The 27572-nt window shown below is 52.4% G+C and overlaps 1 protein-coding gene across 2 annotated transcripts in view; it reads left to right on the plus strand.

Moving 5' to 3' along the window:
* The window catches only part of GRIK3 (glutamate ionotropic receptor kainate type subunit 3), a 230863-nt gene that overhangs the window by 180126 nt on the left and 23165 nt on the right, over positions 1-27572 (plus strand). For both annotated transcript variants that reach the window (XM_029228964.1, XM_029228965.1), the window contains exons 9-11: positions 2616-2729; positions 11151-11354; positions 26266-26489. In XM_029228964.1, the coding sequence (XP_029084797.1) occupies positions 2616-2729; positions 11151-11354; positions 26266-26489 (542 nt within the window). The remainder of the gene's footprint in view (positions 1-2615; positions 2730-11150; positions 11355-26265; positions 26490-27572) is intronic.

A 27572-nucleotide genomic window follows, 5' to 3' on the forward strand; every position in this document is an offset into this window, starting at 1 on the left:
TCAGGTTGCTGACCTGAGAAGGGAATTTCACATTAGCCCCTGATTCTCAGCATCCCCTGGGACCTCGGAGCTAGGGGCTCAGCCACACCCTCTCCCACAGCAGGCTGGTCTCTGGGAGCCACCAGGGCACCTCTCCAACCCTGGGAGAGGGGGGTGTCTAAAATGCAAAGAGGCCAGAAGTGAAGTGGCCACCCCTGATCCTTCAGGAACCCTTGATTCCTCTGCTCTCCTCCTCTGCCCTCTCTGGTCCAGCCCTCTTCCTTGGATTATTTTAACACCCCAACCTGGCTTCCCACCTCCACTCACGGGCCCTCCAGCCATCCTGAGTACACACAGATGAAGCTCTATCCTGCCCTGGGACTGAGCATGGCTCCCCAGTGCCAAGGCATTCAGTATCAGTCCCTCACCCGGCCTTGAAGGCCCTCCAGGAAACGCCCCAGTTGCCTCTCCAGGCCTAGTCTCCACTGCCCCACCCACAAACGTTCCCCATGGCCCAGTCATACCCACTCCCTCCTACACCTCCAGGCCTTTGCCCTTGCGAGCTCCCCAGTTGCACGAGTAGCCTGTTTCCTTGGTTCATTCCCACAGTCATGGACCTGGCTCTGCCTGTGTTGCACTTTGTGGCCGAGGTGACTTCATTCAATCCTGAGTTTCCCACGGACTCATGGGGCCGCTGTGCTCGGGCCGTGGGGCCAGGGCAACCACTCTTCTGCAGCTCTTTCAGCCACATACAGCATCAGTCCCCTAAGAACAGGCGCTGTGCCCTCTGCTCCTAAGATGATCGCGGCCTGTTGGTCCAACCCTATTCAAACTATAGCTTATCAAGCACTCTGCTAGCTCCTATTTAAACTCCTGCAGTGCTAGGGAGCCCCCTTCCTCCTCTGGCAGGACTACTGCAATAGTTGTCACTCAGTCTGTCTCAGTCGCTGTCTCAGCTCTCCATCTCTGGGGATAGCCTAAAATTCTAAGGATGGCAATTAGATGGCAGGTATGCCACCACCTCCCACTCCTGCGCCTGTGGCAGGCATCAGTAGTTGCCCATCAGAGCACTCTTGCCATCTGAGCCTACCCGCAGCTCCCACCAGCCCTCCGGCAACGACACAAATCAACCACAGCTAATACTCGAGAAAAACTCTTTACTATACCTAGACACAGGTGACCAGATTGAGGGCGGAGGGCCTCTGAAGACTGGGTCCTCCTCAGTCTTAACTGTTCTCGCAACCCCACGGCACCTGGTGTCCAGCAGGTCCTGCAGTTGGAGCTCAGTAGATGCTTGCTGGGGTGAGGGCTCCTGCTGGTCACTTGGCCGCCAGCCAGCTGTCTGTTGAGCGCCTCCTGCACCCAGGCCCGCCGCTAGGGTCCCTCGTGCTGGGCTGGGCTCTGAGCTCAGCCCCCTTGAGAGAAGAGCCTCTTTGATGCTGTCTGCTTGTCTGCTCTCCTCTTGGCTCTGGGGGTGGGGTCTGCATAGACAGAGATGCTGCCCAGAGAGGGTGCTGAGCCCCCAAACACAGCTGCTCTGCCTCTCATCACTTCTGTTTGCTAAGCCGGGTCATAACTGATCCAGCCAGCTCCAGCCGGTGGCTTTGGGGGGATTAAGGCAGAATTACGCAAGCATAATTACATGTCTCTCTGCTATGCAGAGCTCTCTTAATGGGATGTTTGCATTCGGCCTCCCTGTTTAATTGATTAAGTTTCCTGAGTACCCCACCCCAGCTGGGACAAGGACAGAATGGGCAGGCCAGAACCTTCCTTGAGAGAGAGGAACTGCGATGGACACAGAGCTGGGCAGAGTTGGGTCCCAGAGGATCTTCAATAGGCCCAGGGCTTTAGAACGATTTGTAAGCTTGATTTTCCCTTGCTTCCCTCCAGCCCCAGGCCTCGTATCCACAAGGGCACCATGGGGACAGAGATTATGCCACCTCGGCCAGAGTGTCTGCCACCATTAGGTGTAAAACCACAAAGCAAACTGCCTCCTAACCGAGTGGCGTCCCCCAGTGAGGGTTTTCTACTCCATTCTGCCCCAAAATAGCTGCAAAGACCAGCGTCCTGCTACGCCTGCCTTCGTGCACGTGACACATCTCGTTGTCCTTCCACAGATGCCTAGGAAACATCTCCCTCGCTCCAGGCCCTGTCCTGGGCTTTGGAGGGCATCTGGCCCCAGAGCTGGCACACGCTGAGACCCAGTGAGCAGCTGGGTGCCCAGGTCTTCCCCAGGAGGCGGGAGGCCCCCCAGGCTCAGGGTGACTCTGTCCCAGGGCAGGACCTGGCCCTAACCCTAACTGACTTCCTCATGGCTTCTGCTCCATCCCAGGCTGGCTTCCGCTGTGCTCCCTGGGCCGTCTTTATGTTCATTTTCTCCCTCTGCATTTTCCCTTCCAGCTGTGACGGGTTTGCTAGCAAATGGGGAGGTGGCAGAATTCAGGAGACTAAACACCTTGGGGGCTTCCTCTGGGAAGGAGGGAGGCAGCAGTGTTGCCAGAAATGTTGGCTCGAAACACATTAGCAATGACGATACTCATGAAGGATGGGAAGGAGACGAGGAGGTTGCTGGCGTGGAGAAAGGATGGAGAGACCACGGACTCAGCCTCCTGTTCTCCATCTGTCTGTCCATCCAGGTTGGGGTGTGGAGTCCTGCCGAGGGGCTTAACATCACGGAGGTTGCCAGAGGCCGAGGCCCTAACGTCACCGACTCTCTGACGAACAGGTCCCTTGTCGTCACCACTGTGCTGGTAAGAGCTGCAGCCCTGCAAGAGGGGCTGTGAGCTGGGGCGGGCTGGCCGTCGGGGTTGGAAAGACCTCTCCATCACCCCACCCAGCACAGGCCAGGCATCTCTTTTGAGGCTGCTGGGAAGCTGGAAGATGGGGTGGAAGGTGGAAACATTGAGGGTCCCTCAGAAAGCCCCCAGCGAGCAGATGGGAGACAGCAACGCTGCTCGTGGCCACAGGCCAGAGACCCCAGGAGGTGGCTGTTAGCGGCCTCTTCCCAAAGGCAGAGCAGGCCAGCCCTCCTGCCTGTCTGGGACCTGCTTGGCCAGCCCTGCTGCAGAGGCCTGTGTGTTTGCATTTCACTCTCACCCAGTCCCTGAGCCCCTGATGCCTGATAGGAACTGTGATGGGTAGAAGGAAGGAGGGGTAACCTGCCTTCTGCACCAGGACTTGGGGTCCACCTCTTCCACCCCAGTTCCCAGGAAAAAGGCCCTTCCCACTGGTCCCCCCAGCCCGGCAGGTGCTGGGAGCCCACACACGTGCCACCGCCCAGTGTCCTGTCCCGAGTGCTTCTGGCCACGGCTATGACCTTTCTCCCTGCCACCCTCCCTCCACTGCCCAGGACTGAATAGTGCTTCCTTCTTCTGACCATTTCAACCCAAGGAATGGCTTTTGGGGTCTCCCAGGCTCTGTGAGTCTTGAAACTCAGGGCGAGCAGAAGGACACCCAGGCTGCTGGCCTCCTTTGGCCAGTGCTGTGCCCGCTCCACATGCACCAGCCCCACCTGGAAGGCCTCCAGGGTGTCCGGAGGCTCAGGACTCACCCTCTCAGAGACGTAGCACTGCTCTTGGGGCCCAAGCTGGGCCATGTAGTGGGGAGGCAGCCTGATCACAGCCCGGTGGATCCTGACCAAAGGCCCTTCGAGGACAATTTTGGCCCTGGTCAGCTTCTCCTTATAATGAAGCAAATATGATTGTCAGGACCATGTGCTGAGGTCACTCTATACCAAAAAAGGGAGCTCAAGCTGGTTTGGCCAGGCCCTACTGGACGGTCCTATGCCAGGTATGTGCTCAGTGGCTGGGTGGTGGACACCATGGAGGAAGAAGCGTTGTAATAGCTAAACCCCACCCTCCCAAGAATCCAGTGAGCAGCAGACTCCAGGGGCACCATCAGCTTCCAAGGAGCAATTGTAGCCTATGGCTGTCATCCCCAGTCTCCAGGCTTATGACTATTAAGAGGATCCACGTTAAAGCTGATGGAGACCTAGCAATTCTGAACATGCTGCTGATAGAGCCAGAAGGAGATGGCTGGGGAGACACCTCTCCACACCCACCTTTTGGGAGTGAGACCCTCACTGGCATCTTCCCCAAAACCAGACATCCTGCCTGCCTGATTGACATTTTGTTAACTAAAAATATATAAATATCAAGCTATAAAACCAGTAAGTCAAAAGATCTCATCAGGAACAGGGGAAGAAATTGTAAAAACAAAAAATTTAAAGATGAAAAATAAAATAAGGATGTAGTATATGACATGGAGGATATAGCCAATATTTTATAATAACTATAAATGGAGTATAACCTTTAAAACTTGTGAATCACTATATTGTACACCTATAACATAATAAAAAATAAATGAAAAAGAATAAAGCAAAAAATAAAGATTAAAAAGACATGAAAAGAGCAAAGGGATTAGAAGGAAGTGTGATGAGCAATTAAAGGAATATTAATGTGGATAAAGATAGAAAAGATAAAAGGAAAGCTGAAAGAGAACAAAATAAAGGTGAAAAGGAAGATAAAGAGAAAAATGAAAATAAGGAATGAAACTAAAAGGAAAGCTACCAAGACAGATAAAAAAATAAAATAAATAATTAACAGCTCTGGCTAGAGAAGGTGAAGAATGTAAACCCAAAATGTCAGAAAGCAAAAGGATAAAAGCGTGAGAAAAGCTAGACTATAAAAGGGTAAAAATAAACTAATAAAAAGGTGGTCAAAGATTAAAAGCAGAGCTGCATACAATGTGAGATATAAAGAAAACACTTTTCAGAAGACGAGATTGAAAAAAGGTAAAACGGATGTGCTCAGAGAGATTAGGAGAGATAATTAAATGAGCTGAGTTGATTCAGCCACAAAACAATACTCTAACGGTAAGAGGGGAGCTAAAGATAATATACCAAAAGGATGCAAAATACACACACCTTCAGTGACCACAGGGTTAAATTTTATTAAAGTGACAGCAGCCCGGTTTCAAGGGCATAAGACCCTTCTGCAAAGCCGCAGGGGATTTATCTACACCTGCAGAGGTAGAATCGCGCAGCTATTCTGTGCTCTTCTCACAGTTTCTTGGGCAATACTGGAAGCTTCTTGCAAAGGTCCCGACCTGCTGCACTCAGTTGCTCACTGAGGGCCCCGCCCACATCGTCCAGCTGGCTCTCAGCACCCCCAAGGAAGGAGAGAAGCCCCGTTGGCTGGCAGCCTGGATGCAGCTCCATCGGTTCCCCTGCCCTTCATCTGGGCAAACGTGAGCCCAGCAGCTCTTGGCGACATGCAAGTGTGACCAGGACACAAGGGCCAGACTGTGACGGTTAAGAGACTCAAACCTTTGGGTCTGAGTCCCGGCTTTACTGTCCACTAGCTGTGCGACCCTGGAAAACTGCTTAGTCGTTTGGTGTCTCTGTTCCCCATCTGCGAAAGAGAGGTGATAATAATTGTCCTTAGTTCATGGAGTTGAGAGGATGAATGATTAATAACAATAAATGGCACAGAATGTGTGCTAAGTAATGGCTGCTGTTGTTATGACTGATTATAAATCCAGCCCCCAGTAAGCTCGGGTTTTAAGTAAGCAGAATGAGAGTTCTAGAGAAAACCTCTGCTTCGAACCACAACCAGGACCCTGAACTTCACTGAAGATTGACCCCTGACCATGGTCACAGAGCTTATCTCTGTCAAGGTGCATTATAAACTCTGAGCTTGGATTTGAATGTCTTTAAGGTCTGGTGGGCATTCCCTGGCTCACCACAGACCCCACCATTCCATACTGCTTACTCCTGGCTGCTTCTTATACAGGCATTTCCTGTCTGGTCCCTGCAGGTGCTAGGGTTTGTGACCTCCTGAGCCCCTCGTAGCTCTAATCTCCTGCTGATACATAAAACTCCACATCCCAACCACCACCTCAAGGTCTGAGCCCTTGACCCTGACACTGTGATAATCCCCTATCCCTGGACTCCTTTGCCTTGACCTCTGACATGGCTGCTGACCCACTTGAAGCAGATGTCCCACCATCCTAACCCCATTATGCAGGGTCAGATCCTCGCATGGTCTGGGAGTGACCCATGATCCAGCTTTCTCCAGCCCCACTGTCCAGAGATCATGGATGGTTGGGTCTACTTCTTCCCTGAGAGAAGCCCAGTCTTTCCCGGAGGCAGAGCGGGGACAGAGGATGTGACGCACAGCCTTTACACTGGTCCCCAAGAAACTCTGTGTGCAGCTGAAAATGTCCTCGGAGTCTCCTGAAAGTCTCAGCGTGGTCTGCATGTCCCAGAGCCCTGGGAGGGGTTGGTCTGGGTACAGTGCTCTCAGCTTGGGCTTTTGGGGACAGAAGCACCAGTTGCGGGGAGTGTCCAGCCCAGCCCAGCCCAGACGCTCTGGCTGAAAACCCAACCCCAAGCTTGGCAGGCTGAAAGCAGTGCCAGCACCTCCCATGGAGAGCACTGGCCCCTGCCTCTCAGGAAGCGTGTTGTCAGGGCAACAGTGCTTTGAGTGACGGGCAGGTACCAAGCCTGGGTGCAAGAACATCCACCAGCTTTGCCCTGGAGGACAGGGCTGGACCTGAGACCCTGATGAGGGAGTCTCTCCTCCTCTTCTGGTCCCTGGAATCTGGATGTGGCAGAACACAGGGAGATATGGGGGCTGCCCCCAAAGTCCCCTCTCTCCTCCTCCATCCGGAATCCCGGGGTTAGGTGCTAAGGTCGCATTACCCTGGACAGACAGATGGACAGAGCCCGGACCTCGCCCTCTCTGACCCCCCAGAGCCACGGGCTCTTCCCCCTTCCTGAGGCGGAAGCAGCAGCAGCAGCAAGAGGCTGGAAGCCTGCCCTCCCCACCCTCTCCCTGCCAGGCCCCAGCTTCTGCTCAGGTTTGCTCTTCCATAAGCTCGTGAAAAATTCATGCCCAAAGCTCTGCTCACACACCAAGAAAACACACTCAACTCGCTCGGGGGGCCCTGCTTCGGAAGGTTCAGGGTTCCTGGGGCTGCTGAAGTGAGCAGTGGTGTCGGCACGTGTGTGGGCACCTGTGCAGGTGTGGGATCGGCTACACACAGGTGTCTGGACATGCACCGTCGGGTGTGTTTGTGCCATGTGCGCATTGTAACCCATTGAGGCACAGCTGCTAGGCAAGCCGGACCTGCACACCTGGCACAAGAGAGGAGGAGCTGGGGAGACCAGGATGTGGGCTGGGAGAACCATCCCAGGCCAGGAACCACTCTAGGCTCCACCTGCTGGGAGGACTGGACTCCCAATGCTCTGTCCTGGTTCTAACTGGCAGAAGCCGAGGCCTGGGGGCCAGGGTCCTTGGCTTCCGTGTCTGAGCAGGTCAGAACATCCGAGAATGCGGTGTATCCGTGCCAGCGGCATTGTGTGCATACACAGCGCATGCGTGTACAGGTGTGTGTTGAGATGGCCTAAGCCGGAAGGGGCCTGGGAACAGAGCTCTTAGGTAGGTAACCCTTGGCTTTCCCCACCCCCGCAAGGCACCCTCTTCCAACTCCACAGGTCCTGTCACTCGGCTCTCACGCTGGTGAAACTAGACTAAGAAACTAGACTAAAAGCCCTAGCAATGAAAAGTAGGAAAAGGTTATTTTTCTGAACTCTTGTTTCCTGTGACTTGTTGCAGAGAAACATTACCCCATTCCTACGGCTGTTCTCCCAGAGCAATAGGAGAGAGCGAAGTTATGAAATTGAGGGCACCTTCACTGAGCAATCGATTAGCAGCCGAGAGAGCTTGTGAATTGGCTGTCTGGACATTTCCAGTAATAAATTGTGAAATAGTCCATGAATAACTAGCTGGCGGAGTTCAGAATTACCCCCTAGGAAATGTTGCAGGTCTAGAGACACATTACTAAGGCGAGCACCGTTTTAATGCTCTGGGCTTTGGCTGTTAAATATGTATGCCATCCGCAAAGCACTTCCTGAAATTAATGGCATTTTACAGCTGCTCCAAAGGCAGCGTATTTATATGAAGATGTATAGATTCTGGGGCTGGGGTGGCTTCGCAAATGAAGTGCTAATTTTAGAGGATAGGGCCTGGGAGGGTCTCGGAGAGAGGGTCAGGAAGTGAGCTATCTCAGGGACCTTTCCTGAAATAGCTTTCCGCTGCTAGCTATGATTTTTAACCTTTGGTGACATTGGGCATGGTCTCTAGGCTGGACAGGTCACTTCAATCACAGGTCACCCCGTGCCCAGAAAGATGATAATGATATTAATAATATAATAATAATAATATTGCAGTTTACATTTGCCAGGCCCTAAGTACTTTTCACAGATTGACCCATCTTATCCTAACAACAATGCTGTAAGGTAGATTCTATTATTATCCCCATTTTACAGAAGGAGGTCGATTTTGCTTAGGAATCTCCATGTGGTTGGTGATTCACTGGCAAAGAAGGTACCTTCTCTTTAATTCTTTCCTTGAGCTAACATCAGGGCTACCAGGTGCCGTGGTGCAGTTCGGTCACTGCACAAGAGCATCTGACCTAACAGTTGAGAAGGGATTGAAGCCTCACCCAGGCCCTCTCACCAGGCCCTGTGCCAAGGTTCAGGGCAGCACCATCCCAGAGATTAACTTGCATGAAGGCAGGGTCCACAATAGCCTAAGTTCCCTTCCCTCCGTGTAGTCTCAGCCCCTTCCCCGGCACCTCCTCAACTCTTTTCTCCAAACTTGTGAGCTGCTTGGTTGGAGTTGGGGATGGGAGGCACTGAGATTTAGCATGGAGTCTAGCCAAAGGACCCAGCTTTTCACCCAATTAGACTGAGAGGTGGTTTTCTCAGAACCCCTTGGGGATTCAGACACTCCCTTGCCCTTTCTCTGCAACATCCCAAAGGACTGTTGAAAACCGAGAATGAATCAGTCATGGGATGGGATTTTGAGAAGTAGCGTTACCGGGGAACCAGGGCCAGAGGATCTAGCCCGCCCTCCGCAGCAGGAGCCTGGCAAGAGGCTGCCGGTGGGTTTCTGTGCCTGAGAACCCCTGATGAGGGCCCTTCAGTGCTCAGGGGCCCACAGTGTCAAAGGAATGGCCCCACCACTTGAGAGAATTATGATGAGCCTCCAGATGAGGTGTGTGCTCTTCTTATGGGCATGTGGGCATGAGCTTCCCCCCCACAGGCGGATTCTGTCAGCTAAGGGTTGTCACCCATCAGCTGAAGGCTCGAGGCATTCCTTCACGAAGGGGTGCAAAGGTGGCTTGGGGGAAGGTTAAGGCCCAGAAAGAGGCCAAGGAGCTACAGGCAGGAAGGACTGAGCCTGAACTCCATCAGACTATAATTCAACTCTTGTGTGACCTTGGGCAACTTAGTGACCTTCTCTGAGCCTCAGTTCTCTCATCTATCAAATGGGGACAATGTCACCTATCTTTTTTTTTTAACATCTTTATTGGGGTATAATTGCTTTACAATGGTGTGTTAGTTTATGCTTTATAACAAAGTGAATCAGTGATACATATACATATGTTCCCATATCTCCTCCCTCTTGCGTCTCCCTGCCTCCCACCCTCCCTATCCCACCCCTCTAGGTGGTCACAAAGCACAGAGCTGATCTCCCTGTGCCATGCGGCTGCTTCCCACTAGCTATCTGTTTTACGTTTGGTAGTGTCTATATGTCCATGCCACTCTCTCACTTCGTCCCAGCTTACCCTTCCCCCTCCCCGTGTCCTCAAGTCCATTCTCTAAGTCTGCATCTTTATTCCTGTCCTGCCCCTAGGTTCTTCAGAACCAGTTTTTTTTTTTTTTTGATTCCATATATATACGTTAACATACAGTAATGTCACCTATCTTGAAAGCTTAGGAGCCTTTTTCACTCTGAAGAAGAGTTTAAATCAATGCCTGGTGCATAGTAGGAACTCAGTAAATGATGAGTTTGCTGAGAGTCCAACCCATCCACCTCCGTTCCTTACTCTGTGTATCTCATACTGGATGAGGTCAGTAGCTTCTTTCCAAGGTTTTCCTGCCTCTACTCCCAGATATTCTTCGCAGGGTTGCCAGGGGTTTATTTCTAAATGAGAAATCAGACAGTCATGCCCTTTCAAAGCCCTTCACTGGCTCAAAGCCCTTCACTGGCTCCCTGTCACGTGGGAGGGAGGGAACCTGATGTGGGACAGCTGTCACCTATGCTCTGGACCCACAGGCCACCTTCTGAGGACCCCCTGCCCACTAGGGAGAGGCACCATGTGACTCAGGGCCTCTGGCACAGTGAGGTGGTTAAGAGCTCCTGCTCTGGGACCACACCGACTTGAGTCAAATCCTCTCTCTATGGCAGCTGAGTGACCTCCCACGAGTTACGTTATCCTCGTGGATTCACTTTGTACATCTACAGAATGGAGTTACTCGTATCTACCCCCAGAAGGCTGAAACTCAGGCTAAGGGAGGCAATACCAGCTACTGTCCACTGAACCCTCCTGCTCTGCTGGGCTCTGCACTGGACCCCCACGGGCACCATCTCGTCTGCTGATTTGCTGACGCCTGGCACGTGCAAATGCAAACTATCGTAGTTATCAGGAATCACTCACTGGCAGATCCTAACGCTGGGGACTAGATCCTTGGAAAGAGAGAAAGGTGTCAGGGAGCAGGGAGATCTCATCTGTTAGACAGGAGCTGGGGAGCAGTCAGGGAAGAAACGATGAAGGGCCTTCTGCAGCAGTGTGCTCACACTGAAGCAGACATCAGAACCCCCTGGAGGGCTTCTTATAGCACACCTTGCCAGGCCCCACCCCAGAGTTTCTGGTTCAGTATGTCTGGGTGGGACCCGAGAATGTGCATTTCTGACAAGTTCCCGGGTGTTGCTGCTGGTCTGGGGACCACACTTTGGGGACCACTGGCCTGTGTTGACGGTGCAACAGAGAGAGCATGGGATTCAGAATCACAGTCTTGAGTTTGAATCCCAGTTCCACTAGTTTCTAGCTCTGTGATCATTGGACGATCAAATCAATAAGGACCTACTAAGTGCTGTGTGCACGTCAGTAGGTGGCCATCTGCGAGGCACAAAGTTGGCTCTCAGGAAGTACGCTTTCCCTCTCCTGACTCAGCAGGCCATTCTTCTGAGCTCCCCCCCCCCCCGCTAAAGATGGCTTAGAACACCCTTGCGGAGGACCTGGCCCAAGCTCTCTGGCCCCAGCTGGACCTGCCCCGCCCACTCAGCCTTTGTCTGCCCCTCTCCCATCTGTCCCCGCAGGAGGAGCCCTTTGTCATGTTCCGGAAGTCTGACAGGACCCTGTTCGGGAATGATCGGTTCGAGGGCTACTGCATCGACCTGCTCAAGGAACTGGCCCACATCCTGGGCTTCTCCTACGAGATCCGGCTGGTGGAGGACGGGAAATATGGGGCACAGGACGACAAGGGCCAGTGGAACGGCATGATCAAGGAGCTCATTGACCACGTAAGTGAGGCGGGAGCACAAGGGACCAAGGACCTCCCAGGAGGCGTGGCCAAGTCCTCTGTGCACGTCAGGGTGGGGCATCCTGGCAGAGAGCGGCCCTGGGGGAAGGAGATATGGAGACAAAGGAGCCATTGGTACAGGCTCACCCAGCACAGACTAAACATTGCCTGCCTTCCAGCTCAGGGCCTTCAACTTTCCAGAAGCGTTTTCTATCAAATACCTGTTAATGAATGCAATGGATCTGTACCACCAGACCCCTCATATTCCTTCTCTCGTTTATCCTTACAACAACCCAGTGAGGTAGGTACTGTTATTACCACCCATTTAACAGACAAGGAAGCTGAGGCAGAGAGAGGTGAAGGTTCCCAGCTAGTAAGCAGTGGAGCTGGGACTCAAAGAATCTTTGGAGGCTTTCCGCTTCTGAAGCCTTGGGCTCTGACCTCTGCAGAAAGCCATCTGACCCCAGGACCCAGGGCAGGGAAGGTTCATATAGTAAGTCTTTGCAACCTGAAAAGCCTCACCCAAAAGGATTATTAACACTTCGCCTCTCCAAGTGCAGGCAGGCAGCATCAGGGCCTTCTTGTGTTAGCCCTCCTGCGCCTGTCAGAGGGGAGCTGGGAAGGGAAGGAGGCTGGAGCTCAGAGCCAGAAGGCTGAAGCAGAGCCTCACTGGTGGAGTCATTTCCTCGGCCCTAGGAAGCGGGTCTCCCAGGGAAGGCTGGCGGCAGAGACTAATGGTAAAGAGCATGAACTTGGGCTGGATTTGAGTCCCACTCTCCCACTTCCTAGCTGTGTGCTCCTGGACAAGTTTCTTAACCTCTTTGTGCCTCAGTTTCCTCAGCTGTAAAATGGGAATGATAATAATAGCCCCCTCCCCCACAGGCTGCTGTGAGGACTAAGTTCACCTATGTGTACTGCATAGCTGGCACCGTGTCAGTACTTGCTTCTGTTGTTTTTATTTTTATCATTACGGCTATTCCTTTGAGGCCGGGGAGGGGGCTTCAGAAAGTCCCTTTTTCTCCCTGAGCTCGTTTCCTTACTCAACAGTGAGAATAATGATACCTGCCCTGTGTTCTTCCCCACTTGTTGTCAGAGGCGACAACTGGTGGGGAAACAGCTCCTAGATGGCGGAATTCAGTCGAAATGGGAGGGAGTGGTGTTGTCACCGTTATTGGTAATAACTGTAATTATTATGGGAATTAGTCAGCAAGCCCCACAGGCATCTCCATTTATCAGCTCCCCCCTCCCTCCGAGCTTCATGAGTGGGGCTCTGGAGCGTGGGGCTCCGGGTGGGTTCTGAGCCTGTCGCTTGCAGAGGTGAGCTGGGCTGGGGAGGAAGCGGAGATCCCGTGGACCGTGGAGGCCACATGCAGAAGTGAATGAGGCTGATGCCAGTCTTGCAACCCACAGCATCCCCAGGAGCCCGAGAGCTCGGCAGAGCCATTTGCAAAGGGGTGGATTAGAAAATCCAGCAGCAGCCAGACCTTCCTAAGCTGACCCTCAGCTGGAGAAAAGAGGGGGTCTCATCCATGGCCTCCATGCAACCCAGTATCCATCAAGCCCGTGGCCCCTGACGGCACATGCCGGTACCTTGTTAAACCCGATTCCCTACAACTGATGAGCCTGTTAGTCCTAGCTTGGTGCCATTTTTAATAACATCATAACCATTTATTAGTGTCGTCAGATAATTAGTCTTCTCACTAGCTCATAGAAAGCGTGGTAAAAGCTTGGCAATATTATTACTTCCTTATTAGGGATCTGAACGAAGATATAAAAATGATGAATGCCCACCTTTGCAAGAATCTGCTCCCCGAGGCCCATTTGGAGGCGCTGGATGGAGCCTCTGACCAACAGGACTTAAGTCCTTCCCTGACACTCTGCTCCTCTCTGTCCCATGCCACAGGCCTTCCAAGGAGCCAGGGTTATGGGGGAAGATAGGGTACCTAGAGGGTGTGTCCCTCTCCTGCACACATACTTGCCTTCCCCGAAGTTGCCTCCAGCTATGGGAACAAAAAAGGTGATTGAACAGAGCAGTGATTTCTCCATCCATCACCCCATCTCTCTCCCCGATCGTCACTCTCTCCATTTTTACTCCCTGCTCTCTCTCACTGCCCCTCCCCCGAAAGTCTCCTACTCTTGTCCCTGCCTTAAATTACTCCCATGTATTTTAATGACTTTGGAATTCAATAGAGATGGGTTCAAATTCAGGGTCTAGCACATTGTAGCTGACAGTGGGAAAGTTATTGAACCTCTCTGGCCTCTATTTCCACCTCCAGGAAATGGGAATAATTGTAAAAGCCTTCTGCCTAGGGTTCTTGGGAAGATTTAATGAGCTACAGCACATGCTCAGCACACGGGAGCTATCCTGCTGCTCCCCATTTCCTCCTGTCTAAAGTATGCACACAGGGCTTCCCTGGTGGCACAGTGGCTGAGAGTCCGCCTGCCGATGCAGGGGACACGGGTTCGTGCCCCGGTCCAGGAGGATCCTACATGCCGCGGAGCGGCTGCGCCCGTGAGCCATGGCCGCTGAGCCTGCGCGTCCGGAGCCTGTGCTCCGCAGCGGGAGAGGCCACAGCAGTGAGAGGCCCGCGTACTGCAAAAAATATAAACAAATAAATAAATAAATATAAAAGTATGCACATGGGTGGCCGTGATGGCAGTGGGAGAGTTGGCCCCTCGGCCGTGGTCACCTTGGTGGGCCACAGTGACCTGGGATCTAGTCCTTGCTCCTCTGAATCCAAATTGGAGCCTCAGGGAACTGACTCATACTGATCAGACTCACGGGGGATTGAGGCACACCCAAGGCATTACCCCCTTTCTACACTGGGGGCCTTTCCTGACACCTACCATCAAGAGCTTCTGTTCTGGCACCACGAGCCTGGGATCCTGCTAGGGATTATGGAGACGGAGCCCTAAGTATGGAAAGCCTGAAGCCAAGAGGGCACACTGCTGCTGGAGAAGGGGGCAAGAGACAAGCCTTGAAAAGCCTTGGGTGCTAAAGTGAGGAATTTGGTTTTAATCCTGTGAGCTACAAGGCACAGCTGAAAGATGTAGAGCAAGGTGGTGACATCAAATTGGGACTTGTGCTGCCGGGCTAAACTGGGGCCAGTCTGGAGGCCAGTACTGGGACCTGGGTGGAGGAGAGCATGGTGGCCTCCGAAGGTTGTGGTCAAAAAGGAGGAAAGTAGATGGAATAGGATGGAGACATGAAGATAGAATTGATGAGGTTGGTGATTGGCGGCATGAAGGAGGCAAGGAGAAGGGAGGGAGGAATCAAGGACAAGTTGTGAAATTCTAGCTTGGGTGGCTGGGGCGGTGGTGAGGTCATCCCCACAGGATTTGGTAGAGGTTCAGACATCATGTTGGGATTGGGGTCTCAGGAGGTGGCTGCCGTATGGCTGGGCACCCAGAGGAGGTGGCAGGGCTGGAGGTGGAGGTTTGGAGTCACGAACACAGCCTCGGGGGAACCTTGGGACACAGAAACAGAGGCGGGGATTGCTGGGGAGAGAAGAGAGGAGGACCTGGGGTGGGACCCTGAATGGCATGGAAGTGTGAGGAGGGGATGAAAAAGAGGCCTCAACAAGATGCCTGAGCCCGCAAGGCCAGAGAGGAGGGAGGAGGGCCAGGGAGCATTGGTGATGGAGGCCAAAGGAGGAGAGGCTTCTGGGAAGGCATGGACACAGGGTCTCAAGCAGCAGGTGGGGAGGCGGAGGGAGACGAGGATGGAACAGCATCCACGAGTTGGCACAAGTGTGATCTCCTGGGGGTACAGGGTCAGGCCCCACACGGCTCCTTGAACACCCCTGGCCTGGCCTCTTGCAAGCTTTCTTTTCGGAGGCCGAGGAGTCCTGTCCTGGCTGCTCTCCCAGGCCTGTGAACAGAGAGGGGGGAGGCAAGGATGAACGCCCTCCAGGCCACAGGAAGCCATTCATTCTTTTTTTTTTTTAATTTTTTTAACATCTTTATTGGCGTATAATTGCTTTACAATGGTGTGTTAGTTTCTGCTTTATAACAAATTGAATCAGTTATACATATACATATATCCCCATATCCCCTCCCTCTTGCATCTCCCTCCCACCCTCCCTATCCCACCCCTCTAGGTGGACACAAAGCACCGAGCTGATCTCCCTGTGCTATGCGGCTGCTTCCCACTAGCTATCTACTAGCTATCTGTTTTACATGTGGTAGTGTGTATATGTCCATGCCACCCTCTCACTTACGCCATTCGTTCTTTTATCTCAAAGTTGTTACATCTCACTAGAGCATGTAAGGTGGTTTCCCTGTCTCATGGAGGCGGCTAGACCAAGATGACTGAGACAAGGAGTGGTCATGGCTAGCCCTGGCGTGTCTTCCCTTCCCCTGTGAAAGAAATAGCACTGCCCAGGTGTCCCTCTCTGTCGCCGTGTAACACTGAGAGCAGAGCAGAGAAGGTGGCACAGCTCCAAGGACCCATTTCCCCTCCTGACTCTTCTTCCAGACAGACAGTGCCTTTGGACTGTGCTGGTGCTGCCCGCACCTGGCGTGGGGCTGGGCACGCAGAGCAGGCATTGATGAATGATGTATGAATGAGCATGTGGACTTGCACACCATCCCCAGAGACACGGCTATGGGGTCATGACTACTGAGCTTCCCACCCAAGGTGTGCGAGCAGAGGGTCTGGTGTCAAGGCCGTGACCGACCCCGTCACACACTGTGTCCCCTGCCTTCCAACCAAGAACCAGATCTTAGTTCTGGCCAGCATGCGTTGGTCTTAGGAGGTGCCCCAAATCCCTGTTTGGGTGGCCAGGAAAGGCTTTGCCAAGCCACCTCCTTCAGGCTGGCCAGTGCACTTTGAAGCAAGGCATGCTGGGAGCTCACCTAGGGCAGGTCAGAAGCCTGGATGGGACAGGGCAGGTGAGGGCAGGGAAGCAGATGGACTGAAAAGGTAGCCTTTTGTCAGGGCAGCCAGGTTGCCCAGAGCAATGACTGAGGAGCTCCGGGGAAGCTTAGGATCTACCTGAAGACGACCAAGTAAGCAGGTGAGGGTTGCAAGAAGGACTTGAGCTACATTGAGATTCACTGCAGGGCTGTCAGCTGCCGGGACCCAGCAAGCAGAGACTAGCCTGGGAAACCTGGAAAGAGCCTGGCAGGAGGTCAGGGTCCAGATAACCAGTGCAAGAAAGGACAAGGAGCAAAGCAGCAACAGAGCTGCAGGGGTGAGGGGGTTGCTGGAGGGAAACCAAGGGTGGAGGAAGCAACGGGAAGAAGCTGGCCCTCCCGCTGAGGATCATGCCTTCCTTCCTTCCACAAAGCTTTATGGAACCCTATCTCAGCCTGGGCTTCTGGAGGGCAGAGGCTGACGAGGCTCAGACGCTGCTACTGCGTGGGTTGGGGGGTGATGCTGGGGAGAGTCAGGGCACGGAAGAGGAGCAGAGGGGAGGGAAAGCCGATAGAGGGCGCAGCATTGAGCTGGTCACCACTGAGTGCTACTAATCCAAGTCTGCACCCCAGAAAAGCCTGACAAAGTGTGTCTCAGGACCACCTCTCGGGGTGAGGGGCAAAGGGGGAACAGGTTTATCCACTGGCACCTGACTTTCATGCATTTCTGGGTTTGGCAGGGCAGGCATGGGAGCCAATCAGGGCCCTGCAGCAGCGTCCGCAGGAAGTTATGGGGGAAGCGGGGCAGGAGAGACAGGAAAGAAGGGGACAAGAGGTGTCCAGGTGGGCAGGAGGTGACATGCTGGCAGCTTGTGCCTGCGTGAGGTTGGTCATGGCCAGAGGGTCTGACCTGGTGCATGAGACGGGTGAGCCAAGCACACATGACGGGCCAGACCCGGGGAGGTGACTGGAGATATAGGAGCAACCAAGGTCAACGTGGTTCCTGCCCCTCTGGGAACAAGCAATGAATCAACCAAGTTAAATTTCATTAAAATGTTGATCGGTGCTGCGAGGAGGAATATGTACAGGGGACTTTGGGAGTGTAAAACAGGGAAATGACTCAGGCTTCCCTGCAGAGGTGACTCTGGAGCTGAGACTTGAAGAATGAGGAAGAGATATGCAGGACTTAGGTGGGGGTACCGACCTGGGTGGGGTCGCCGAGGTTGCTGAAGTCTCCGCTCTCATCAGGGGTCCTGCAGGGCTGGTAGGACCATGCCGGGGCAGACCCTGGGTGGACGCCGGCCTTGTGGACAGGCAGGGAGTGGGGAAGGGGGGATCTTACAGAGATGCGAATGGAGGTGTGATGCATCCCCCATAGTGTGCCATGAAGCGGGGAACGCCAGCTGAGCTGTCCTGAAAGACAGCCCTGTGGGGACTCAGGAACCGGCCATTCTCCCAGGCCTGGGAAAGGCACGGGCTTCATGTCTTACTGCCAGGCATCCGTTAGCTCAGGAAGCCTATGCGTGAAGCACGGGTACCCAACCCCTCGGTCAGCACTTAGGAATTTTCTAGCACCTGTCCCATGTCTTTAGATACATATGGGCTGTTCCGAGGTTATCGGTGGCTACAGTGCTGATTGTTAAGTGTGGCGCTGGCCGGCTGGTGGGACATCAGTGGACACCACCTGTGACTCAGTGTACCCCCCAAAAGAATTGCAGTGCACCAGGCCCTGAAGGAGGGCTCGCTGGGTGACCTCTTCTAAACCTCAGAGGGTGGATCCAGCCAGTGCTCCCACTGATTAAGGGATTCACTTGTTCATTCAATTTGTTCAGTTAAGCCCCATGCTAGGCACTGTGGATACAGTGTGAACTAAACGGTCAGGATCCCTTCCCTGAGCCTCAGGATCTTACATTCTAGTGGAGGAAACAGGCAGGCAGTAATCTATGAATGTATGAATAGATGTAAGTATTCCACAAGAGGAGTGTGGCCAGGTGAAAGAGCTTCCCTGGCTGGCAGACTGGCGCCTGAGCTGAGAGGCCCTGCACATCAGAAACCAGTGGGGAGTCCTGGAGGAAGGTCCTAGAGACTTGTGAGAGGTGGGAAATGCCTTCCCTGTCCTCCTAGTCGTCAGCATTCAGAGAAATCCAGGGAAGGGGTCTGGGTCATTTCTGGCTCCCTGGCGGGTAACAGAAAATGGTACATGAGGGACAGATGAAGGAGGACATAGACTTGGAAAGGTGTCACCCAACATCAGCCATGGCCTTGAGACTGTGCACTCTGGTCTCCCAGCCTCCAGGTAGGCTGGCAGATGTGACGGGAAGATCTGGTGTCTAAGACACCACCATTACCTCACTGTGTCCCACCTTCCTCCCAGCCAGGGAACAGACCTTGGTTCTGGCCTATATGCATTGGACCCAACGCCTGTTTACAAGGCCAGGAAAGGCTCTGCCCAAGCCTGCTCTCCCAGCCTAGAACAGGGCACTTCAAAGCAAGGCATGCTGGGAGCTCACCTGGGGGGCAGGACAGAGTCCCGGATGGAGTAGGGCAGGCTTGGGGTGGAGGAAACAGATGGACCGCAGAGATGGCCCCATCCCCAGGGCAGCCAGGTCGCCCAGGGCTGCCACTGCGCGTGCTGTGGAGCTGAAGATGTCACCGGGACCTGCCTGAGGAGAGCCATGAGGACCGGTGAGGGCTATCAATGAATGCTAGGGACCACTGATAGGTCATAAGTAAGGGTACCCATCAAGGACAAGGGCACAGGGTGCAGGGTCCAAACACTGGAGGGAGGCTGGTGAGAGACAGGCAGGCTGGGCCAGACCCCGGCAGACTGGCAGGGGTCAGAGTGACCTCAGGAAGAATGGGGGAACTGAGCAGGGAAACAGAGGCCAGAGCTCAGCCCGTTAGGCTGGAGTAAGTGTTGATCAGGACTCTTGGGGGTACTTTGATGCTCAGTCTTCCAACAAAACTTTACTGAGCCCCTTCTTTTTGCTTGCCTTTGTGCTAATCCTGGAGATACATTAGTGAGTGAAATAAATGTAGTCCCTGCCCTCCTGGAGCTTATATACCAGCAGAGGAGCTAGATATTAAGCAACAACTTACAGATTAAAATTCATGTGTGGTAAGGGCATTGAGGACCAGCACAGGGACTATGGGAATGTACAACTGGGACCTCACAGCCCGTGGAGGGAGGGGGCTCCCTGCCCCCAGCTCCTTGGGCTTGGCTGGGCAGGGCCTCTCTGGGCAGATGCCATCTTCAGGGCCCTGTGGGATGGAGAAAGAGAACCCCCAGAGACAGGAGATGGAGCTGTGGGGCGTCCATCCCCAGGGCCCTGTGGCTATGAAGCAGGGAGGATCCGCCCATCCTTCCTGGAGGACAGAGGCACAGCTTGGAGCCTTTTGGGACTCAGGAATCACCAGTTCTCCAGGTCAGGGAAAGGCACAGCATCATTCCTCACCATCAGGCCATGAGGTTGCTATCAGCTCAGGAAGCTGGCTTGTGAATCACAGGTGTTGGTAGTTGACCCATCCGCTGGCACTCATGAATCTACTAGCACTCGTTTCCCCTCTGTTCAGACGTGTGGGTTGTTAAGGCCATTGGCTGCCAGGCTTATGTCCAGGGCCTTTCAAGGGGCACTGTGTTTTCTTAAGCTTGGAGAGGCCAGGGTTCGTCAGCAGATACTGCCTGTGACTGGCTTTGCCCTCTTAGAAAGTGCCAGGTGCCCCAGCCAGCTGGCTCTGAGGACATGCTTGCTGGCTGTCTCTCCTAAACCAGCAACGCCCCGTTCATTCAGTCCCCAAATCTCTACCGAGGGCCTGCTGTGAGCCAGACACTAGGCTAGGTGGGGGGAATAGAATAGTGAAAAGACACAGGCTCAGGCCCGGCTCTCATGAGCTTATGGGCCAGTGGGGGGAGAAATCACCCAATACCTCTAAAATCACAAATAAGATCAGTGCTAGGACTGCAAATACCTGGTGCTGTGAGAGTCATCACCAGGGAGGCCTGATTTCCCCTGGGGGTTTTGTCTTTGGAAGTGATGTTGGAGCTGAAATCTGAAGGAGAAGCAGGCATTAGCTCAACAAAGAGTTCAGAGAGGAAGAAATTCCAGGTAGAGAAAAATACCGTGCAAAGGTCCTGAGGTGAGCATGGACTGGAGGGTCTGAAAGAAGCCAGTAGGAAGAGAACCAGGGGAAAACAAAATGGGAGGTAAGGCTGCAGAGGCAGGCAGGGCTAGATGTGCACTTTCCAATTCACTAGCCACCAGCCACATGGGGTTATTTAAATTTAAACTTAAATTAATTAAAATCAATTGGTTAAATTAATTTAAATTACTTAATTTAAAATTAATGAAATCAAAGTATAAATTTATTTCCTCAGTTTTACAAGCCACATTTCAAGTTCCACATGTGGCTCGTGGCTACCATATTGGACAGTGCAGGTACAGAACATTTCCATCATTGCAGAAAGTACTATTAGACAGCACCAGGTAGATCGTGAATGGCTTAATGAACCCATAACAAGAATTTTGTATCTGAAGGGCAGAGGGAAAAGTCTTGACATATATTAAGCAGCATTGGGAATCAGAAAAGATTCTAGTTGGAGAAACAACACTTTGGGAAAAGACTGGAAGGTGAATTCCATGGATCCCACACACTAGAGATGTGGGCAGAGAGCCAGCAGACAGAGCCCTGGGGACAAGTCCTGCCTATGTGGCAAGAGTGAGACTAGGTTTCTTGGGTGGCTTTGGCAGTAGAAGTACAAGGACCTGAAGAGAAGTTGGGGCGAATCAGCATGTTCTTGTAGCCATAGGGCTCCCAAGCCTAGCCAGGTGATGTGAAGTGTATGCTGGGGAGACCCAGGCAGTCATGGTCAGAAGGCAGAGTCAAGTTCAGGTCTCTGGGAATGCAGCGTGGGCTCACGCAGGGCAGGGTGGGTCCAACCGTAAGGCCTGCCTATCAGAATAAGACAGGTGCAGGGGCAGGGCTGGCAGTGGGAGGTGCAGGGAGTTGCATGCACCCTGCCCAGGGTCCTAGGTGGCACGTGTGTGTGTCCTAGGGCTGCCACAGCAAATGACCACAAACTAGGGGGCTTAAAAACACAGAAATTTATTCTCTCTCAGTTCTGAAAGCCAGAAATCAGAAGTCAAGGTGTCCACAGAGTTGGTCCCTTTGGAGGGAGCATCTGTTCCAGGCCTCTCTCCTAGCTTCTAGTGTGGCTGGCAATCCTTGGCATCCTTGGCTCGAAGTGGCATCACTTCAGTCTCTGCCTCCCATCACATGGCCTTCTCTGTGTGTAACTGTGTGTCCTCTCTTCTTCTTATAAGGACACTAGTCATTGGATTTGGAGCTCACCCTAATTCAGTATGACTTCATCTTAACTTGATGACTTCCACAAAGACCTAATTTCCAGCGCTTCTGGGTTGGTGGACACACGGAGATGTGGGGAGAGTGGCACGCCCAGAGAAAGAGAGAAAGCATGGAAGCTCCGCACCATTTCCCGCATAACTTTCCCTATGTATCTTCTTCATCTAGCTCTTCCTGAGTTCTATGCTCTTATAATAACCAGTAACGTTGAGTGGCTGCACCATTTTACATATCCACCCACAACCTATGAGGCACCCAGTTGCTTTGCATCCTTATCGCCACTTGGTATTATCAACATTGTTTTCTTTTGGCTCTTCTGATAGGTATGCAGTAGTATTAGGGGAATTTTAAACCACTTGGGGAGTGTTGCTAGGGGACCTATGAGGGAAATACGGTGACACAGAGAGTCTGAATAAAAAACAGGCTCATGCCAGGAGCCTTCCACAAGGCTGCACACTCAGGAGAGGGTGTTTGCACACTGATGGCTTTAGGGGCACTCAGCGGGAGTCAGGAAGAAACAGATCTATGCGGAAGTGGACACGCCCACTGAAGACAGAGAAAGTGTGTCCTCCCTAGGCACAGCCCCAGCTACGTTACCCAGGAATTTCTCCAAGGTTGTTTAGTCCCAGTGGCAATAATAAAATACTGTTTTAGGTGGTGGTGAGTGGGGGAGCCTATTTCCAAATAAGATCACATTCACAGGTACCCAGGGTTAGGACTTGAACATATTTGGGGAGGGGGTGCCCAATTCATCCCACACTGCACATGGCTGGTATGGTAGAGTGGTAAAACATCGGGGTTTGAGGTCACAGTGAACTGGGTCCAAGTACTGACTCAGCCACTCACCAGCTTGGAAGGTGGCTACGCTCATCACTGTACCACGAACGCCACTGGCCACTCACCAGCTTGACCAAACCTCCTAGCCTGATGGGCCACAGTACCCTCACCTGGAATGTGGTGATCATGTTTAGTGCCTCATGGGGCTACTGGGAGGGTCACATAAGGTAATGTAGGTAGTACACTTAGCAATGCTTGGTGTATAAGAAGCATCTTTGAAAGATAGTAGTTCTTACTATTTTAACTATAGCAGTCAGCAAGCAGATGCCCTGGGGGATCCCCAACCAAGAGGCAGAGCACATAGATGGGGAATCTGGTGGGGACCATACTTGGGAATCCAAGTAGGCAGGTGCCAACTGGGCCACCAGACACAGGTAGCAAGCTGAGGCTTGCCAGGTTTCACTCTGGGGTATGAGGCTATAGCATCCGACCAGCAGCCAAAGTGCCTGGATACTAAGGGCAGAAATGTGGAGCTGTAGCTAGTTAAGTCATTCTTGCCTTCACTTCTGGCTGTGGAGACGTGGTAAAGCAAATGGTGCCAATTGACCTTATGCAAGCATGGAGGAGAGTAGGACAGCTGGAGCCAGGCGGGTCGTGACAGATTCTTGGAAAGCTGCTTATAGGGATGAAGTAGTGTCCTGGAAGAGCTGTCCTACCTGGTCCAGAGGTTTATTTATTTTTTTTAAGGTATGGAAAGGTCTTCAGTGAGGCAGAAGGGGCTAACAAATCACCCATAAGACCAATGAATGTGTTGCACAAGTCAGAGGTTTGGTTTGTTCAAGGACATGATTACTGTAAATATGAGAGCAAAGACCTTGGACCTTCTGTGAGCTTCAGTTTCCCTCCATAAATAATATGGGTTGGAACAGATGTTGCTAAAGGTCTCTTGTCCAGCTCTGACAGCCTATGATTTTATGAATCATCCTCAAAGAAAACTTGCACAAGTGGGAAGAGCCTGCCAAGATTGGGCCTTTCATTCTGAGTAATGAACTGAAACAGCAAAGGCTTGACATCTGTTCAGCTCTTTCAAGGGAAGTTGGACAAAATAAGGCCTTTTTCAGGGAAATCGTAACCAACGGTGAAATGTAGTATTTCCTGCCTAAACCAAAAGCAAAGTGGAGAACTCCAGCCTTCCTGAAGCCCAAGGGAGAACACACATCAAAACTTCCTGTGAAGAAGGTCAGGTTGACCGGTTGTCTTGCTGCCGTAGGCACAGGTACCTTCCAACACTATTAGAACCTGAGAGCAGAAAGGCTGGTGGGGAGATTCTGAAGGTTCTGAAACCGTCTGGGGGAAGAAGGAGGGCCTCTGGCCCTGTGGTTGGCTTCCTCGCCACTCCTGGAACATTCGTGGTGGGAAAGACATTGGCTGCAAACACACTGACCCCTCAGTTACTAACACTGTCATCCAACCTGCCATCAAAAGCCGAAGGAAGATTTGCCACCATTGACTTTGAGGTTCTTCCCAAGAATCCACTACAAGCCCCAGAAGCCATTCCCAGAGACCAGTTCCAAATGCATTCTGAACAGTGATGGTGACTCTGGAGTCAGAACAGAGCCTCCCAAAGCAATGTGCTTTGAAGGGGCGGGGCTAGGGGAGGCCAAGTCCTAGAATGATGTCATGCCAACATTATAGAGGATCTTAGAACTTCAGGACTGAAAGGGACCTTCCAGAATGTCCCACCCCAGCTCCCACTCCAATTGGAGTGCTATCCACAGCCTCCAACAGGGCCCCCCTTCACCAGAAGCTCCATGAGAGCAGAACTGGGTCTCTTGCTCACCCGTGTACCCCCAACTGGTGCACAGTAGGTCTTGAGCAAATACACATTAGTCCCTCTGCACCTTCCCCGACAGTTCTCTCTCCTTTTGTTGCTTTCCTTTGTGCACACCCTGAAATGAGAGGGCTCCAGGGAGCTAGGGTGGCAGCAGCTACCTGCTTCTTCTTCCTCTGCCTTCAAAGCTAGGCAAGTTCCAACTCACACACTTAGAAGCTTACAAAAGGAAGGTTCCAGTATGAAACATCCCTTGTAATAGGCCCCTCCTCCCCGACTTTCCCAGGTTCTAAGATTCACCGAATCCTTGGGCTCCTAGTGTCAATAATCAGTCGTGGGGGCTGACATTAGAAGGAGAAACATTGGGGTTATGTGCCAGTGCCCCGCAGCCTGGAGCACCTGCAGAGTCATTTAGGAGCTGGGGCTCTACCCATACCAGTCCTCCCTGTCTTGAAGTTTCATTTCAACTTGGTTGCTGGTTCCTATTCTAGGATCGGTGTAGTCAGAGATGTGTTAATAGCTACCACTTAGAAAACAATTTGATTAACGTCTGTCTGTCCTACTAGACTATAAGCCCCAGGAGGGCAGAAACCATGTCTGTTTGGCTCAGCTGCGTATCCCTAGTGCCTAGTGAAGCTCACAAAACAATTAATTGTTTAAATACTCAATTAATTAATTAAGCTGGACCAAGTCAGTGGATGATTGCCTAGAGACTATTGTTTGGAAGGGGGTTCTCAGAGGCAGCTGCCACCCTTAGCAAAAGGGTCTTTAGTGCTGGTCTTTAGGACTCAGCCTCTCTTTCTGTCCTGCCCCACCCGAGGAAGGGAAGTGATAACTTGGTTCACATTCTGGTATGTACATATCCACAGGAGCCCAAGGCACAGCCTCTCAGAGGGACACATTATTAGTTAACAAATATTGCAAAGGCTGAGATGGGGCTGTGGAGTAGAGAAACAAAGCAGTGGGTCAGCCACAGTCCCAGCTGCGCTTAGCAACTCACAGGTAAATAGGCAGATATGACACATGGCTGCACATACTGCCATTTCAACTGAGCAGGTTAGGACCTTACTGTGGGACAGCGCGAGCTTCGTGGGAGTTTAGAATTGGAGGATATCAGGGAGGGCTTCTTGGAAGACATAGCATATGCAAAGGAGTATGGAAGGCGGTAAGAGTTAGACAGCAGGAAGAGACATTCTCAACAGGGCACAGTGTGTGCAAAGCGTGGAGGTCAAGAAGGGAATGTGGTAAACAGGAAGCAGCTTAGTGGGGCCTTGTGCAAGAGGAGAGCAGTGAGGGAAGCCTGCAAAGATGGGAGTGAGAGATTGTAGATTTTTAGTCAGAAAAAGCTCAGACCAGAGATACAGACCTTTAATCATTCCCCTTGTTAAAATTGTGATGGGCTAAGATTGATCAACTTATGGGCATCCCTAGCCTTCCCCAGTCCCTTCCCTTCCTCCTCTGCTCTGTTCTCTTGCCTCCCCTCTCCTATTAAAGAGGGCTCTGAAGTTGCCTGTTTAGTTTCTTCCCCACCCTTTCCCTCCAAAGAGAGTATTATTTTTGCCCCACTGGTTTTTGGGGCTTTGAGGATATATAGAATATCCAAAGTGGCATGAAGCGTGCAAGAAGCAGATAGGAGAGGAAACTAGATATAAATAAGGGTTGCTGTGGATTCTGTGTCCTCTTCATGACCTTTGATAGTCACAAAGAAAGAACACCAGCTATTTTTAAATGTTTGAAGATTGCTGAACTGTATTTGAAAGGCACCATTTTGAGAATGGACCACATGGGTTACAGCTGCAATAGGGTTCCATTCTCTGCATGTTGATACCACTGTCCTTTTCCTCAAGGCCATGAGCTCTTGGAGAACAGGGGTTAGGTCTAATTCATTATTGTCTCCCAGCACCCTGGGCATGGCCTGGCCCAGAAGAAGGGTTAGTAAATATTGAAACTAAGGAGTGGTGAAGTGATCCAGGGCTCAGGCAACAGACTCCACTTCACTCCCTCGTCTCTCCTCCCTTCAAGAAGGGGTGCTCTGTCCCCTGCTAGCCTTAGGCTTTGCTCATAGTCTGTCTGTCTCTCGTTGCAGAAGGCAGATCTGGCTGTGGCCCCCCTGACCATCACCCATGTCCGCGAGAAGGCCATCGACTTCTCCAAGCCCTTCATGACCCTCGGTGTGAGCATCCTCTATCGCAAGCCCAATGGCACCAACCCCAGTGTCTTCTCCTTCCTCAACCCCTTGTCCCCAGACATCTGGATGTACGTGCTCCTCGCCTACCTTGGTGTCAGCTGTGTCCTCTTTGTCATCGCCAGGTAAGGGCAATGCCTTGACCAGAGGTCTGGCCCAGGGTTAGAGGCTCAGGGAGCCAGGCAGGTCCCCCCATCCTCAGCAATTTGCACAGAAGGCCCAGGTTCAGGCCACTGCTGTACCTGCTCTCCTGCCTCCCTCCGTGAGGCTCAGATCCTTTCATATCGCTCAGGGATCACTCCATGGCCTCTGAGCTTGAATCCCCCAGTCTTCACCCTGGTCTGTGTCCATGACTCTGAGAGGCAGCAGTTGTATCCCAGGTCCTATGAGCAGGAGAGGTTAAGTCACTGCCCAAGGCTGCACCACCTGGGCCAGGCACCCAGTACAGCAGACCCAGGCGCATTGGGTGGCCCAGCAGGTAGCTTGAAACTTGGCAAACAGACTGTGTCCATCCAGTCCACAACAGCAGGGGGAACAATGCCACATAAACTCACACGCATGCACACATGCAGAAACTTGGCACACGCACCTACCTGCCTCTAACATGTACTAGCAATACCCTTGCATATTTAGTTGTTCACATGAAGTAGACACAGCACATCCTTACGGGTGGGTGGTAGGGAGAGGTCACTAGGAAACAGGTTTAGCTCAGTGTTTACTGAGCGCCATCTGTGTGCCAAGCACCATGCTCTGTCCTTTACAGCCAGTTATCTTATTTAATTCTCACAGCCTCCCATGAAGGGGAGACATCTGGACTCAGAAAGGCTCAGTACACGCCAAGGCCATCCTAGCAATAAGGGACACATCCGGCAAGTGAACTCAGGTCACCAAGTGTTTTATCTGCAACCCACATCTCTGGCCACCTGAACATTCGTGTTCTGTTCCTGCCCCAAGTTGGTGGCTCCTGGGCCCTCTGCCTCCTGCCTCCAGGCTCCAGCCCCAGCCCCTGCCCCTGCCCTGGTTCTTTTTTCTCTAAATTCTAACACGGTGTGAAGCGAGACTTCTCCGGAGAAGCAGTTTGAGATCCAAGGACTTGGTGTTTCGGCCTTTTTCTCTCCTGAGCCTTCTTTGAAAGCCTTCCCCCAACCCTGCTTCTTTTCACTCCCTCCTCCCACACAGAGACAGACCAAAGGGAAGGATGTGAGAGA

This window comes from Monodon monoceros, unplaced genomic scaffold (genome assembly GCF_005190385.1).
Source record: "Monodon monoceros isolate NGI ecotype Baffin Bay Population unplaced genomic scaffold, NGI_Narwhal_1 Super_Scaffold_18, whole genome shotgun sequence".
Lineage (NCBI taxonomy): Eukaryota > Metazoa > Chordata > Mammalia > Artiodactyla > Monodontidae > Monodon > Monodon monoceros.